This window comes from Pteropus medius, unplaced genomic scaffold (genome assembly GCF_902729225.1).
Source record: "Pteropus medius unplaced genomic scaffold, Ma_sr-lr_union100, whole genome shotgun sequence".
Lineage (NCBI taxonomy): Eukaryota > Metazoa > Chordata > Mammalia > Chiroptera > Pteropodidae > Pteropus > Pteropus medius.
Window position 1 is genome coordinate 3,444,556 of NW_024354502.1, and position 13,668 is coordinate 3,458,223.

The following is a 13,668-nucleotide window of genomic DNA, read 5'->3' on the forward strand; positions in this document are numbered from 1 at the left end:
GGGAATTAGACCACTGAAGTTCTGGTTCCTTGTTTGCCATGTGTGTCATGATCTTGGATAAGGACCTACCACCCCTGACACCAGCTCTTGTGCCTTGCTAGGATTATTTTGGGGATCAGATGAGATAATGGCATGTGGCATTTGAAAAACCTTTCTATGAAAGTATTCTAAAATATTCAGGGCTGCCATTCTATCATGTAATTTTTGTTTTTCTGAAAATAGAGTATTTCCATTTTTGTGCTCACTGTATTGTTTTTAAGGAATCCTTCTTGCTCAGTGGTAGTAATTTCTCGTACAACAGCACAGAGAAAACACTGAGTATAAAACTCTGCCTGGCCTCTGACTGAGTTGTCACCTCCTGATGGTACCCAGCCAGCTCTCAAGGCAAGGCGCTGGCTGTGTATTTTGCACCACCAACACAGGTGGCAGAGGAGTGGCCCCACAGCTTATGGAAGGGGTCTGCTTCGTTTGCTGGGATTTGGTTGGAAAACTAGTTAAACATAATTAGAGGAGATTCCCCCGTACCGCTACACTTATACCCGATAGTAAGAGAGGAAAAGAGGCATCTAAAAAATGCAAAGGAACAGGCTTACAGGATTGACCAACTCAGCCAGTTAAAGCCCATTCCTAACTGGCCTCTCCCCGCTTCCAGAACTCTCCAGCTAACATGTTTTCCCACAGCTACCTCCCCCACCTCAAGGACTCTCCAGCTCACATCTGTTGATTCATGGCTTGCCAACCAACTAATAATGTCCTTCCTTATCTCTGTAGCTGTAGGAATAACAAGACTGTGTAAAACTGCTTGTTACAATCAAGGCTTAGCCTTTGGCTAGGAATCCGCCGAGCAGGTGCCGGCATTGATAAGTGTTGCTTCCTACTTATAGCCTCAATGTCCCATCTCTCTGTTTGAGAATCAATGCTGATAATGTCAAGGTCGCAGGACAGATGACCTGTAAGACCAGTGGTCTGGAAATTCCCCTTTACAGCCCCCGACCCGAAGCTCCCCCTCCCATCCTGAATCATGAGGCACACGTGAGACCTCAGACAAAGGAAACACGCTCCCCTTGCATGGACACTGCGAGGGTACATAAGCTGTTAAGAATCTAACCAAGGGAAGATGGTGCTTTGGGTCTGTTGACACTCTCGGCCGTCCATAAATTCCTTCCTCTAAAGGAGTTGTCTGAGCATCCAGGTTCCCGTCGGGTGTCGCTTCCTGCAACAATAGCTTCTCCAGCGATCAGCAGTAAAGTGCTACCTAATTTACCCAGTACTTCAAAATAAAAAACATTTCAGAATAATTCTGTAATCCCCAAAAATGAAGTGTCCCTTTCCAGACATTGTGCGTTATAAAAGCCTTCAGCTAAACCTAATGTATTTTTAAATGTCTGAATTTACTATTTATGTCCTATAATATCTAGAGAATAAAATTCCTTTAAAAAAATCATTTGGCATAATTATTTTTCTCATGCAAAGATAAAAATTTTAACACAGAAATCTTATTTTTGCATTATGCAGATATTTTGAAAAACAGTTTGAACTGTCAGAACAAACAAAATTACCAATGTTTCTTCATTGTCGAAATGCACATGCTGAATTTTTGGGTAAGTTAAAGTTAAAATATTTAGAATGTAGGAGTTTTGCCAAAATCAAGCTATTTGTTAAAAGTTCTTTGTTTTTAATTCACAGACATAATGAAAAGAAACAGAGATCGGTGTGTAGGCGGAGTAGTAAGTATAAAAGCTGTTTTTAATATATGCTGCACAAAAGCATCTTGGTTATTATGGTTTGCCTATAAATTAATTCAAATGTCAGCAATAGAATTATTAAGGTTCTTCTCATTATTTGAAGGACACATGAATTTATTTACTGTTGATTCTGTAGGCCAGATGTGGTACAAACATAAATCACACTATTTTAATTGCAGTTACTTTGTTCAGAATACAGGAATGAGTACAGAATTCTGTTCATAAGAAAACCCCTGAATGTACATTTTGCCAGTATGAAATTATTTCTCTGCCTCTTCTATCAGCCATTCTTAATTTCGTACAAAATGTAATTTTAATATTTTAAAATATTTTAACATTCATTTCAGGTTTGCCGTCTTCATTTCTTGTGAACTGTATTCATTATCACTCTGATCTAGAGAGTCATTTTCCTTTCTCTAATTTGCTTCTGCTCTAAACACTTCCTCTGTATGGTCATTTCAGTCATTGGTCTTGAGACATTTCTCATAAGGATTACCTGCTTACTACTTAACTCAGGTATCTAGAGCAGTGATTTTTCATCTTTTTTGGATCATGGACTCCTTTGAAAATCTGCCTCAGAAAAGTGGTCAGATAATATAAATTTTCATACATAATTTCAGGAGAGATTCACTGGTTTCCAGCCAAAAAAACAAAAAAAAACCACTACTGTCTAGGTATGTAAAACCACATGCTTATACTATGCCAGCTAAGGAGAGGAAAAGCACCATGCGCTAATTACATATCCATACTGCGTTGCTTTGACCGTTTCATATATATTCTCAATTTTTAGCCTCTGCCTCATGTTTCATATTTGCTAATGATGTGCATGTTTTCTGCATGCTGTGGGGTTAATGTTACTGTGCATATTTTTATCTGTAGTTTCCTGACCCTATAATTCATCCTTTAGGAACAGTTCTTGAGAATTGAGAGCGGCTTTCATTAATGCCCTTGGGTTACTGGTGGCACTTAGAACCTTCAGGCTCTACCTCTCAGCCCATTTGCTTTATTTCTAAAAAAGAATTTACTTGGATGATTCTGTAACAGTTTTAAAAAATTAACAACAGCAACAACAAATCCAACTTAAATGTTTGACTTTTATTAAGAAGAGTGCCAAATAAAGAATAACTAATTTTATGAAATGGTTTATGAGGAGTCACATTTAAAACTATTTTGACATTGTTGGAGGCCATGTTTTCTAGTCAGCTGGAAATGCTGAAAGAAAAAATAAACCCTTTGGGGCAGCTATGTAATAAAATACAGTTTTCTTTCTTGTTGAGAAACACGTTATCCTTAGTGTAGTCAGACTCTTTGGACTCAATGTGACATTACTGTTTTGTGTCTTTAAAGAGGATTATCGTTACATATTGGTTTTGATTGCATAAATACATCCAAACTGAAAACTGTGCCTTAACCCTATGTCTTTGAAGGAGAAGCACATCTCAATTTTTTTTTTGCCTGCTGAAATGATATTATTGACTATAACAATTTACATTTTTTTAGCAACATTCTCCCAACCTTTTTATAAATCGTCTTAAAACTCCCCTCTTAAAAGTAATTTCTCTTCTAGTAAAAAGTATCCTCTAACAGAAAAATTGAACATTTAAAAATATATTTTAAATAGTTTTGTAGCATTTCTAACTTCTCATGTGTTGCCTAAGAATGTGGCCCCTGACTCCAGCCCCACCCTAAAAAGACATCCTGTGATGTATACCTGCAGTAGTGCTGGTGCAGAGGTGTCCCGCCACCAAGACAAACATTTTAGGCAGGCAACTAATTCCTTCTTGCGTTGCATCATTGGAGATTTTAATTGTGAAAATGATTTGAAAATAAAAATTCTAGGGTCCACCACATTTGAAAACTTGTGGTCCAGAAACCCTAATGCTTCTGTATTTTTGCTTAGAAAATCTTATTAATGTTATTTAGAATTTTAAAGAGTAATTATAATAAAATCATATCCGTATATCCTTAGGTGCATTCATTCGATGGTACCAAGGAAGCAGCAGCTGCTTTGATTGACTTGGATCTCTATATAGGATTTAATGGTTGGTAGGTTCTTGTTTTTTTAATTTTATATTAGGCAGATTTCTTAAATTGTTTTACAGTGAATCGCTGACAATGGTCTAAATTTATTTTTATTAAAGTTTGTATTTTATGATCTTAGCCTGAGAATTTCAGTAATTATTTATGTAAGAAATTAAACTATTGCAAGTTAAAGTTCAAATATTAAAAACTACTACCCTGTGCTCTAATGATGGAAAGTTTTGGGTTGAGCTCAGCAGCTAGCTTTCTCTAGCAGTACAGTTTACTTTCAGGTGATTTTATCCCTTTAAAACGTGTTTACAGCATTGCTTATACATATATACACAGCGATGTCTGAGCATGGGGGAGGGGTCATACTGTGACAGAATCATCTCAGACATCTCTGTAGGCCAAGTAACAATATTGGAGAAGCTAAGAAACAGGTATAAAGTAACTCAAAGGGTTGTTACCGAAATCAGGGGGTTTGTTTTGCCTGTGTGTATCAAAGCCAAATGAGACCCGAACAGGAGGTTGCAGCAAAGAAAGCAGAGGTTTATTTAAGGAAATGGCACCAAGCCCGGAGACACAAATAAGCCAGTGCTCTTAAGACCTGATGTGTTGGTTACAGATTCTATGGGGCAAAATCACAAGACAGTGTGTGTTAGAGGTTCGGGGTCATGTTGGATACTGATTGGTCAGAGGCGAGCTAACAGTAACGAGTCATTTCTTCAGGTCTGGAGGACAGTTCTGAGGTCTTTTGTGGCGTTACTCTGCCCCGTCTCATGGGAAAATAGCCAGGGGGGTCTTTCCACCGTAGAGCTCAGGAATGAAATATAACTTAGGTCAAGATGTTATCTTTCACCCACCAGAGGTCCAACCCTGTGACCATCAGTCAGGTCCCGGAGACCAGCCATCTTCCACTGACTCAGGGTTGCTGACTCTCCGGGGAAAGGCCAGGCCTCTGAGGGGCGGGCAGAGGGAGACATGATTTCTACAGCTGAGACTTAAAACCGGTCAGTCATAAGGACCTTCGGTTTCGGTTTGAGAACCTGTGCCCTCTGGCTTCTCACTCAGTGACCTTCCTGCTGTCACACCACACCGAAACCTCATACACCCAGTGTAGCTTCATCTTCTTTCAAATTTGGTGAGCCTCCACCACTGTCTTCTTACAGGATGTCAGTGTAGCTCATTAAATAAATTGCAAAATAGTATAAGATTGCTCTTCCTCTTTAGCATTTCATTCTATTAAAATTAGCAGTAATTACTAAAATATAATAAAATTATGTTATTAAAATCTTAGGAAAATAGAATCATGAAATTACCTATTGCTATAGAGTTCAGACTTGTTTAAATGTCTTAGATGTGTCTTCCATATTTTAAATTATTTAATTTATAAACTAATATGCAAAGAGATACATGCATATGGATTAGCAAGTCCAGTTACTAAGGACTTATAAACAGTCTCCCCAGCGTGTCTGGTCTCCCCAGTGACTCTACCCCTAAGTCAACTTTTCCAGGGGCAACCACATTGCTATTTATTACTATATTTGTAAATAATATGCATTGCTATTCTTAATTCATTCCCTTTATTCTCATTAAGGTATGTGAGCATTTAAGTTCATATATCCCATACTGTTCCCCCGACCTGCAGTATCCTCCAAAGTCCTCTCGATGTAGTTATTTCAGAATTTTTGGTTATTTGCATATTCAGTGTTTTCATTATTGTGTCTGTATATTGTTGACCCCTGAACATGCAGTGTGCCACTTTTTATTATCCTGGAGTAACTTCCCTCATACTTTTATTTACTTGGCTTGCTTCAAAAATTTAAGCCTCCTCATACTTTCCAACAGTTCTGTAAAATGCCTTTCTCTGTTTTTCTATGAAGAAACATGCCTGGATAATCTGATAGTTCCATTCGTTCCAGACCCTTCCATCTTTCTGCTTCAGTTTGAACTAGTGTCTTTTCTGTGATAACCTCCTATTTTTAGATCTCATGTATTCTGCCTTGGTTTGTTTTGATGGAACACGTTTGAAAAGGAATTTATTCTACCCTTTCCCTCTTAAAAAGTTTGCCTACGTAAGTTAGAGGATTTAAAAAACAGAAACAAAAACTTCCGCTTGATATTTTTTCTGGGAGTAAAATTCTAGATTAGAAATCATTTCGCTGAGGATTTACACTGTTCTCTTTCTAGGTTCTAATGCTGTCAGTTGCCGTCCTGATCCCCAGTCCTTTCTCTGTGACCTCATTTTTTGTTTTTTTGTTTTTCCCTATGGAAGATTTTGGTTCTTTATCCCTGTATTGTCAGATTTCACAGAGGTGTTTCGATGGTGTTTTTGGTCATTTGCTGTGTGCTGTCTACTGGCCCCTTCCACCCAGAGGCTTCTGTCAGTCTTGGGAAATTTTCTGGGTTTTTTTTTTTTCTGTTCTGTGGACCTCCTAGACTGATACTCCGATCTTATTTTTTTATTCTACAATTTCTATTTGTTTTTTTCCCTGTTCTCAAAAAGTGCTTTGTTTTATGAAACTTCAGCCTCTGAAAGCTGTTTTTTCTACCATAAGCTAATCTGACTGATCTCATCTCTCTAAATATTTGAATTACAGTTATTTTGTTTGCCGAAAAATGCTTTTATTTCCCAAGTTCTTTGTTCCTGTTTTGTTTTGGTCTCTATCATGGTGAAGTCTTTCCTCAAATGTCAGGCATTTCTTCCCTGTATATTTAAACAGTTAAAGAGAGGGTGAGGGGAAAGTTGTTTGGAAGCTCTACTCAGCAGTGAGCTAGCCCATCCAGTCAGGTGGCCAGCATTCTCACCAGGGACTCCTAAATGTCAGCTTGTCAAGAGATCTCCCTCTGGGCTGGTCCAGTTTCTCTAGACTCCTCTGATCCCTGCTGGACAAGTGGGGCGGGAGTTCATCAGTGTGCCTGTGTTCCCAAGCGGGGTGGGGCTGGAGGGGAGCCACTGTTCGGTAAGCAGGCTCTCCTTTGCCCTGTGCGTTGCTCCTCTGTGCTGCTTGTTCTCCAGTCCAGTCTCTGATTTAAATTCTCCAAGACCGTACACCTCCCTCTCCTTCCTTCCCTTGGGTAGGGGCAAAAGTAACCATCTCTGCCCCGGTTCATCATAAGTAATCCGGGTGTCCCATCTTCTCCTTGCTCTGACTTTTCAAACAATCCCCCATTCAGTCTCCCGCCTGTCCCAGCCTTTCTAAGGTACCTAGTTCTTCCAGTTCCTAGAACTTTCTTGGGTGAGTTGGTTTGTCTTCAGGATCTCTCTCTGCAGGCACATAGCACTTAAGTCACTTAGCACAAAAACATAGGTTTTCATTTCTCCATCTACTTTCTGCTTTATGTATTTTGATTAAGGGTTAGAAATGTCTTCTAGTTTTATCAAAAAAGTTTTTTATTTCCTTGTTATTTTGGGATGTTTTTCAAGAGAAGGGGGTAAAAGGCCTTTATCCCATCCACTTGAATTGTCTTAGATATTTCTAAATTATCTTATAATTTATCAGAGTTTATAAAGACTTAGCTTTTTTTCCTTTTACATTGACGTAGAATTAATGGGTTAGTCATTTAACTAATCAAAGTCAATATTTCTATATTTATTTTGAAATTCAATTGTCTTAATCTGAGTCTTTGTGGAATAATAATTTAATCTAGTTTATGCTATTAATGATGAAATCTTTGGTTTCTGAAGATTAAATTACAACTTTTTCCCAAAAGAAAATGAGCAAGTTTTAAACTTGACTACAGAATCAGACAGTTGTTTTTCCTTAAATGACAAACCTTATTAAACATACTGGCTTTGATTAAAAATATTTCCTCTGGTAGTATATATTTCTGTATTTAGATCACTTTTTACAAACATGGAATGCATGTTAGAAAAGACTAAGTCAGGCAGACATTTCATGAGATCAAAAATAAGCAATTTGGTAATTTAGTGAAAACTTAGTGTCCAAACCGTGGGGGTGGAAAATTAATTTTCTTTCTACCCTTCTAAGTTCTGTATGGACTATATAATCAAATTAACATGAGACTAACAGGAGAAAAATAGTCAAATTTATTATATATGTATATATGGGGGTTCCATAAGAATATGAGACCAGAAAATAGATGAGGCATTTAAGGCTTATGCCATCTTTAGCTAAAGAGGGTTGTTTGTCGTTTGGGACATCAAAGGGGAGGAAGACAATTCACAGGGGGATGGAAAGCAAACGGTAAATGTTTGCTGGGCCTTCTTTAACCATGGGGTACAGAGAGCACTTTGATCAGATGGGCCTTGCTAGGTTCCTCTCCATCACACGTAGTTTAAACTATAGTTATGCTAACAGCTTCCTTCCTAGAGCAGGCCCTCTATAAATTTTTAGTCAGAGGAAAAGTCAAAGGTTTTAACTATCTTTCTTTAAAATAACCAGTATCCCCAAAAGGCGTATTTTAGGGTGGCAAACTCTGCTTCCCCTCAATACTGAGCATGTCAGTATATTTTAGGAAATGTTCATATTGACCAGGTATTAAGGTGGCTGAATATAAGAATTTTGGTTTTTTAGTTTTGCTAATGGAGAAATGTTCTGTAGATTTCTGGAAGACAGTTGAAACTAGAAGAGAAAGCTTAGACCACACCACTCCAAGTTATGCAAATTACTCAGAGGAGCAAATGAATTCTTTAAGTTTTACTTACACTGATAGAGAAGCATACTGTGCCCCTCTTAAGGCAGGATCTGGTTGGTATAGATCTTAATTTGGATTTTGTAAGGATAGTAACAAGGAGAAAATTCTGAGATGTCCTCCATTAAATTAAAGCAGGCCAGAGGGTGGAAGGAAGAGAGAAGGGTTAATCAGTTAACAACTGCTGGGCCAGCTCACAAGACAGCCCACATTCCTGTTTGTCTGTTGGAATCTTGGATTAACTTCTAGGTGGCTATTTCCACAATTATCTAAAAGAGTATACAGGCGCCATGGAACCCAGGAGCCTCTGTTGCTTAAACTTTCTAATCTGTTGCCCACAGCCAGTCCAGCAGGCGAGTATCTACTTCTTTCTTGCAGACCCAGTGCCCTGCCAGAGCCCACACCTTTATCTATGGACAACGTAAATGCTTTCAAAACAGCTTACATCTTTCTCCCCGCCTTACTTGGTGTATAAAAACAACTCCAGGGTGTCACTGCTGCTGGTGGTTTAGACTTAGTGCCTCAGGATCTGGTCTTTATCTTGCTAGCAATGGCCTAATAAACCCTTTCTTTTAAACAGACTTTGAACAATAGGAATGTGCCAATAAAGGCATACTGCCTTTGTAGCCAGCCAAAGTTTGTTTTGGGATTTTGAGTTAGTTTTGTGAACTGTTTTAGACAAGTTTATAACATTAAAAATTTGTCTTTCATTATATGCACCTTTTAATTTTATATATATCTTTTTAAGCTCACTGAAAACCGAGGCTAATTTGGAAGTTTTGAAGTCAATACCTAGTGAAAAATTAATGATTGAGACTGGTAAGTTTGTTTTTGAACTTTCATATGAAACCATCCCAAAAAAGAGAGAAAAATGAATATTTTAAAACATTCAACCTTAACAGTTATACTTTTCAGAAAACCTTTGGAGGTTATCAATTGATGGAAAAATATTTATGCAAGTGATTTTTTTTGCATTTAGAAGTTTGACAAAGCCTAAGCACTTAACAGTGGATGTCAGTAACTAAGAAGGTTGTAGTTTTGACTAGTTCATTAAACAAGGAGTCTTATCTAAGCATTTTACCTCAAAAACTATTCAGAATTTTTTTTAGACAGTATCTTTTTGTAATGGCTTAATTCTACAATACTTTTAAAATAAAGTGCAGAAATGTAAATCAAACTAGTTTAGTCTAAGAATTTTCAAAATTAATCTGTTGTCTCAAAACCAGGTTAAAAGCTAAAATTTTTATCGATATCTGGAACTCGGTCTTCTTATATACATGGACTTTTTTAGTAAAGTCAAGACAGCCATTCTAGGGGAAAAAAACATTTATTTCATTGGGGAGTAGTGAAAACTAAATGAGTTCATTAAAAGTACTCTGCTTATGAAATGTGTAAATTATTATTTTTAATTAAGAAAATGGGTTAGTGAATAGACCCAGTACTTGGAGCCACTATTTCACATTCAGTAGAAGCAATATATAGGTTTGTTTACCCTTAAATGTTTTCATGTTACAACTGTATTTCTTTTAGCCTTAGGTCTTTGGCATGTCATATACCAACGTTAGAAAAAGTCTTATAAAACATTTAAGAATTTGTACATTTTTTTTTGTCTTGTGCTTTTCTTAGAACTGTTTTCTGTTGCTTTTTGCCATGTTTTAAGCTGAATCATGGCTTATATTTTCGAGGTTATAATTAGTCAGATAATGTTCATTAAAAAGTTAAATTTCTTAAGAGACTTCTCTTTTTGCTAACTCCAGATGCCCCTTGGTGTGGAGTCAAAAGTACACATGCTGGTTCAAAATTTATAAAAACTTCATTTCCTACCAAAAAGAAGTGGGAAAATGGGCACTGTTTAAAAGACAGAAATGAACCCTGCCATATAATGTAAGTATTTTGTTTTCATGGCCTTCAGAAACATTAAAAGCAACCACCAAATGCCACTTACAAAATGAACTCACGACAAGTAAAGGTGTGTAAAGTCCAGATCAGATGCCACCATTTTAATGCAGCGATTTAAGAGGAATTTGCACCTGCTTTGCTGTTTCAGCTGTTTTCATAACCTCTGTACCAAAACTGCATGGCAGTAGTGAGAACGTATAGGTTTTGGTCATTTGTCATTGTAGAAGAGGGAGAAGATCTTAAAGCTTTTAATCACCCTTGTCTGGTTTAAGTTCCGTTCTCATGCAGCCTTCCTGCCGATGGTTATAAAAATGCAGTCTTAGTAGACCTTTTAAATAATAAATCTGCATTTTTAAATGATTTGACAACCTGAATAAACCTAAGAAATAATACATTTCTTGAAGCCTCTGAACCAAAAGGATGTTAGAGAGGATTTCCTTTCCAACCAAAAAAAAGGGGGGTGGAGGGACAGAACTTTAATACATTTCCTTAAAAAAAAATCAGAATTTTTTCATTATAACGTATAGCTCATGTGAAAAGAGGGATTCTGGTATCCATCTGTCAGGGAGCTGGAGAGCATATTATAACTTTAAGGAAGTCTGTTACATCATTTTAATGGGGACATCTAATTTCTTATGTTTGCACACAAGCACATAATTTAAATCTAGACTATATAATACAAGCAATTGAACATATTTATCACATTCATAAAAATGTTGAATTATTTTTAGGTTGTAATAATTCTTTCCATATGCACCTTTTTTTTTTTTTTAGTAGTTAACAGGTAGAAGTATTCAGTAAGCCAGATCTAAATTCAGCAGAAAAGTGAATTATTCTATAAAAACAATAAAGATTCTGTTCCTTTGTTAACATGCTAGTGTTGGCAAAGACTTTTAAACCCAGTGTTTTAAAACCCACAGAGTGAGGAATATATGTAAATTCTGCTTAGTAAGGAATCACTTTGTCATTTTGATGAAATGTAGGTACTTGCAACTTTAGTCAGGAGGCAGTTATTTCTGAATAATTCTTTGGAGATGTAAGAGGACTTCAGAGACAAACTTATTTTTTAGCAGCCAGCCTAGAGGAAGTAATTGCCAACAGTGTATCCAAGTCAGTTTTCTATCCTGCCTTTTAAGTATAGCTGTTGACTTTATCTACACATTTGCAAGGCAAAACTTTAAGATGTTTATAAATGCACAGTTAAGAACTGAAACTTTTGAAAAGCTTGATTCCCAGCTGCCATCATGAATAGGTAGTTCTGAATAGGTAGAGCTTGAGAAGATCAGCATTTGCAAACCGAAAATTTTAAACATTTCAAAAATGCACAGGCCTCTAGTCTAATTTAATTACTAATTAGAAAGTTTAAATTCCTGCTTACATTTTTATCAAACTCCCATGTATTAACAGTTATATGTTTTACTTCTAGAGAGATCTTTCCTTCTAGATTTATAAATTCCTTGAAACACATTTTGGAGCTGAGGCTACACATGAGAATCAAGACAGACAGCTGCTGTCCTCATCCATCATACATGACTAGTACATTGTATCAGGCACTTTGGATAAGGCATTAAACGAGTCAGAGGAGGATCCCTGCCCTCTGGATAAACAAGCAGATAAAAAGTGTAATAATCCCAGATGGTAGTGCTGTTCTAAGAGGTGTGAATATGTGACTGGAACCACAGACATAGCAACTGCCTGCCTTGAGGGGAAATAAGAGAACTAAGGTGACATTTCAACTGTTTACAAACTGGGATTCATGCCAGACTAAGACAAACACCTTTTAAAGCAAAGGCAGACTGCAGAAGGGCTTGGCTGCTTCAGGGGAACAGTGACTTTAGTGTGGCAGAAAGTAGGATGCATGAGGAAGTGATATGTCCGGGGAGGCAGAGTGAGGTCTGATTGTGAGGGCCTCTGTGTGCCAACCTTAGTAGTTCAGACCTCATCAGAACCCAAAGGATTTTAAAAGCAGGGAAGTAGCAGTTCTTTTTTTTTTTTGTAAACCTGTAAACAGGCATCAGATCAGTGTGGAGAAAGGAGTGGAAGGGAGATGGGTAGCAGAAATCACGTTGATTTTGCACAGTATTATGCATGTAAGTTCCAGTTCCAAGTGCTTAATAGAAAATCCTGTAGTTTACAAAGAAAATTGGATCTTCAGTGTCAATTTAAGTGTTAACAGATTTGCTTTTAGCATATCTTGACTCTCAGATAACAAAAATTTAGTATATAGATTAAGGCTTTTGTGTTAACTTTTGTAGAATAGAAAAGTTCCAGTTAATCTTTAACCTTCATCCTTAATTCCTTTAGGTGTTTATATTTTAAAAACTGTAAAGGAAACAAAAAGCTTAAGACAGAGACTATTTAAATGTTTGACTTTAAAACTTTCTAATTCATGTATAAAAATATTCTATAATATTGCTAGAAAACACTGATAATTATATCATTCTAGGCAGAGAAACTGAAAGATTGACACCTGGGGCTATTCTCTCTTGCAGGGAAAAAGAGAGCCCCTCCCCCATAACATACATTGTTCCAAGGCAACACCTTTTTCAACTTCCTTTGCTGTCAGCGTGTTAGTGATCATGCATTGCAACTCCTTGCCATCCTTTATCACTAGTTCTCTAAGCAGTGGCTTTCAAATTTTGCTAACCCCATAGTGTATCCTACATTGTGTAGTATCAGACATACATATAAAAATAAACATGAAACTCTACTTTCCGAAGTGCAGTGTACTTTTTAAAATTTTTTAAAAGCTCATCGTGACCCATTAATGAATATGTGATGACCCACTTTGAAAGGACTCTCGCTTTACACTGTGTTAGTTCCCTAATTGTGATACACATAATATAGGCTGGTTTTATCATTTATTTGAAATTGGTTCTTGGCTCTAGTTATCTGCAGAACTACTCCCAGAAATCTGTCTCTAATTACTCTATTAAATATCCTAGCAGTTAAAACTGTTCTGTTGATATTGCTGAAAATTTTATTATCTGTTTAAACTTACTAAAGGTGCTAATACAGTATCTTCCTTTATGTGGAAAAAGGTAAAATATCTTTAAAACAGAATATGTACTTGGAAATTTAACCATCTATTTTTGTTTTGTTTTAGTCAAATACTGGAGATAATGTCAGCAGTAAGAGATGAGGATCCTCTGGAATTAGCCAATACGCTATATAACAACACCATTAAAATATTTTTTCCTGACATGTAATTGGTATGTTTTCCACTTTCCACCATGTATGTAAAATTTCATGGTAAAACAATGTTTCAATAAAGGAGTTCTCTGGAAGTTACCTAAGAGGTATTATATATGACTATATACCATCCCCCTCATTTTTATCCGTAAAG

General features: G+C 36.7%; 2 protein-coding genes across 20 annotated transcripts in view; one reads left to right on the forward strand and one right to left on the reverse strand.

The window, feature by feature from the left end:
• TATDN1 (TatD DNase domain containing 1) overlaps window positions 1–13,613 on the forward strand; it is a 28,071-nt gene extending 14,458 nt beyond the window's left edge. For all 19 annotated transcript variants that reach the window (XR_005650935.1, XM_039853969.1, XM_039853970.1 and 16 more), the window contains 6 exons: window positions 1,516–1,601; window positions 1,687–1,727; window positions 3,715–3,791; window positions 9,172–9,242; window positions 10,181–10,307; window positions 13,429–13,613. Coding sequence is in view for 18 of the 19 variants with exons in the window: in XM_039853969.1 (XP_039709903.1) it covers window positions 1,516–1,601; window positions 1,687–1,727; window positions 3,715–3,791; window positions 9,172–9,242; window positions 10,181–10,307; window positions 13,429–13,531 (505 nt within the window). In the remaining variant the exon portion in view is untranslated. The remainder of the gene's footprint in view (window positions 1–1,515; window positions 1,602–1,686; window positions 1,728–3,714; window positions 3,792–9,171; window positions 9,243–10,180; window positions 10,308–13,428) is intronic.
• RNF139 (ring finger protein 139) overlaps window positions 1–13,668 on the reverse strand; it is a 40,276-nt gene that overhangs the window by 14,375 nt on the left and 12,233 nt on the right. The window lies entirely within an intron of this gene.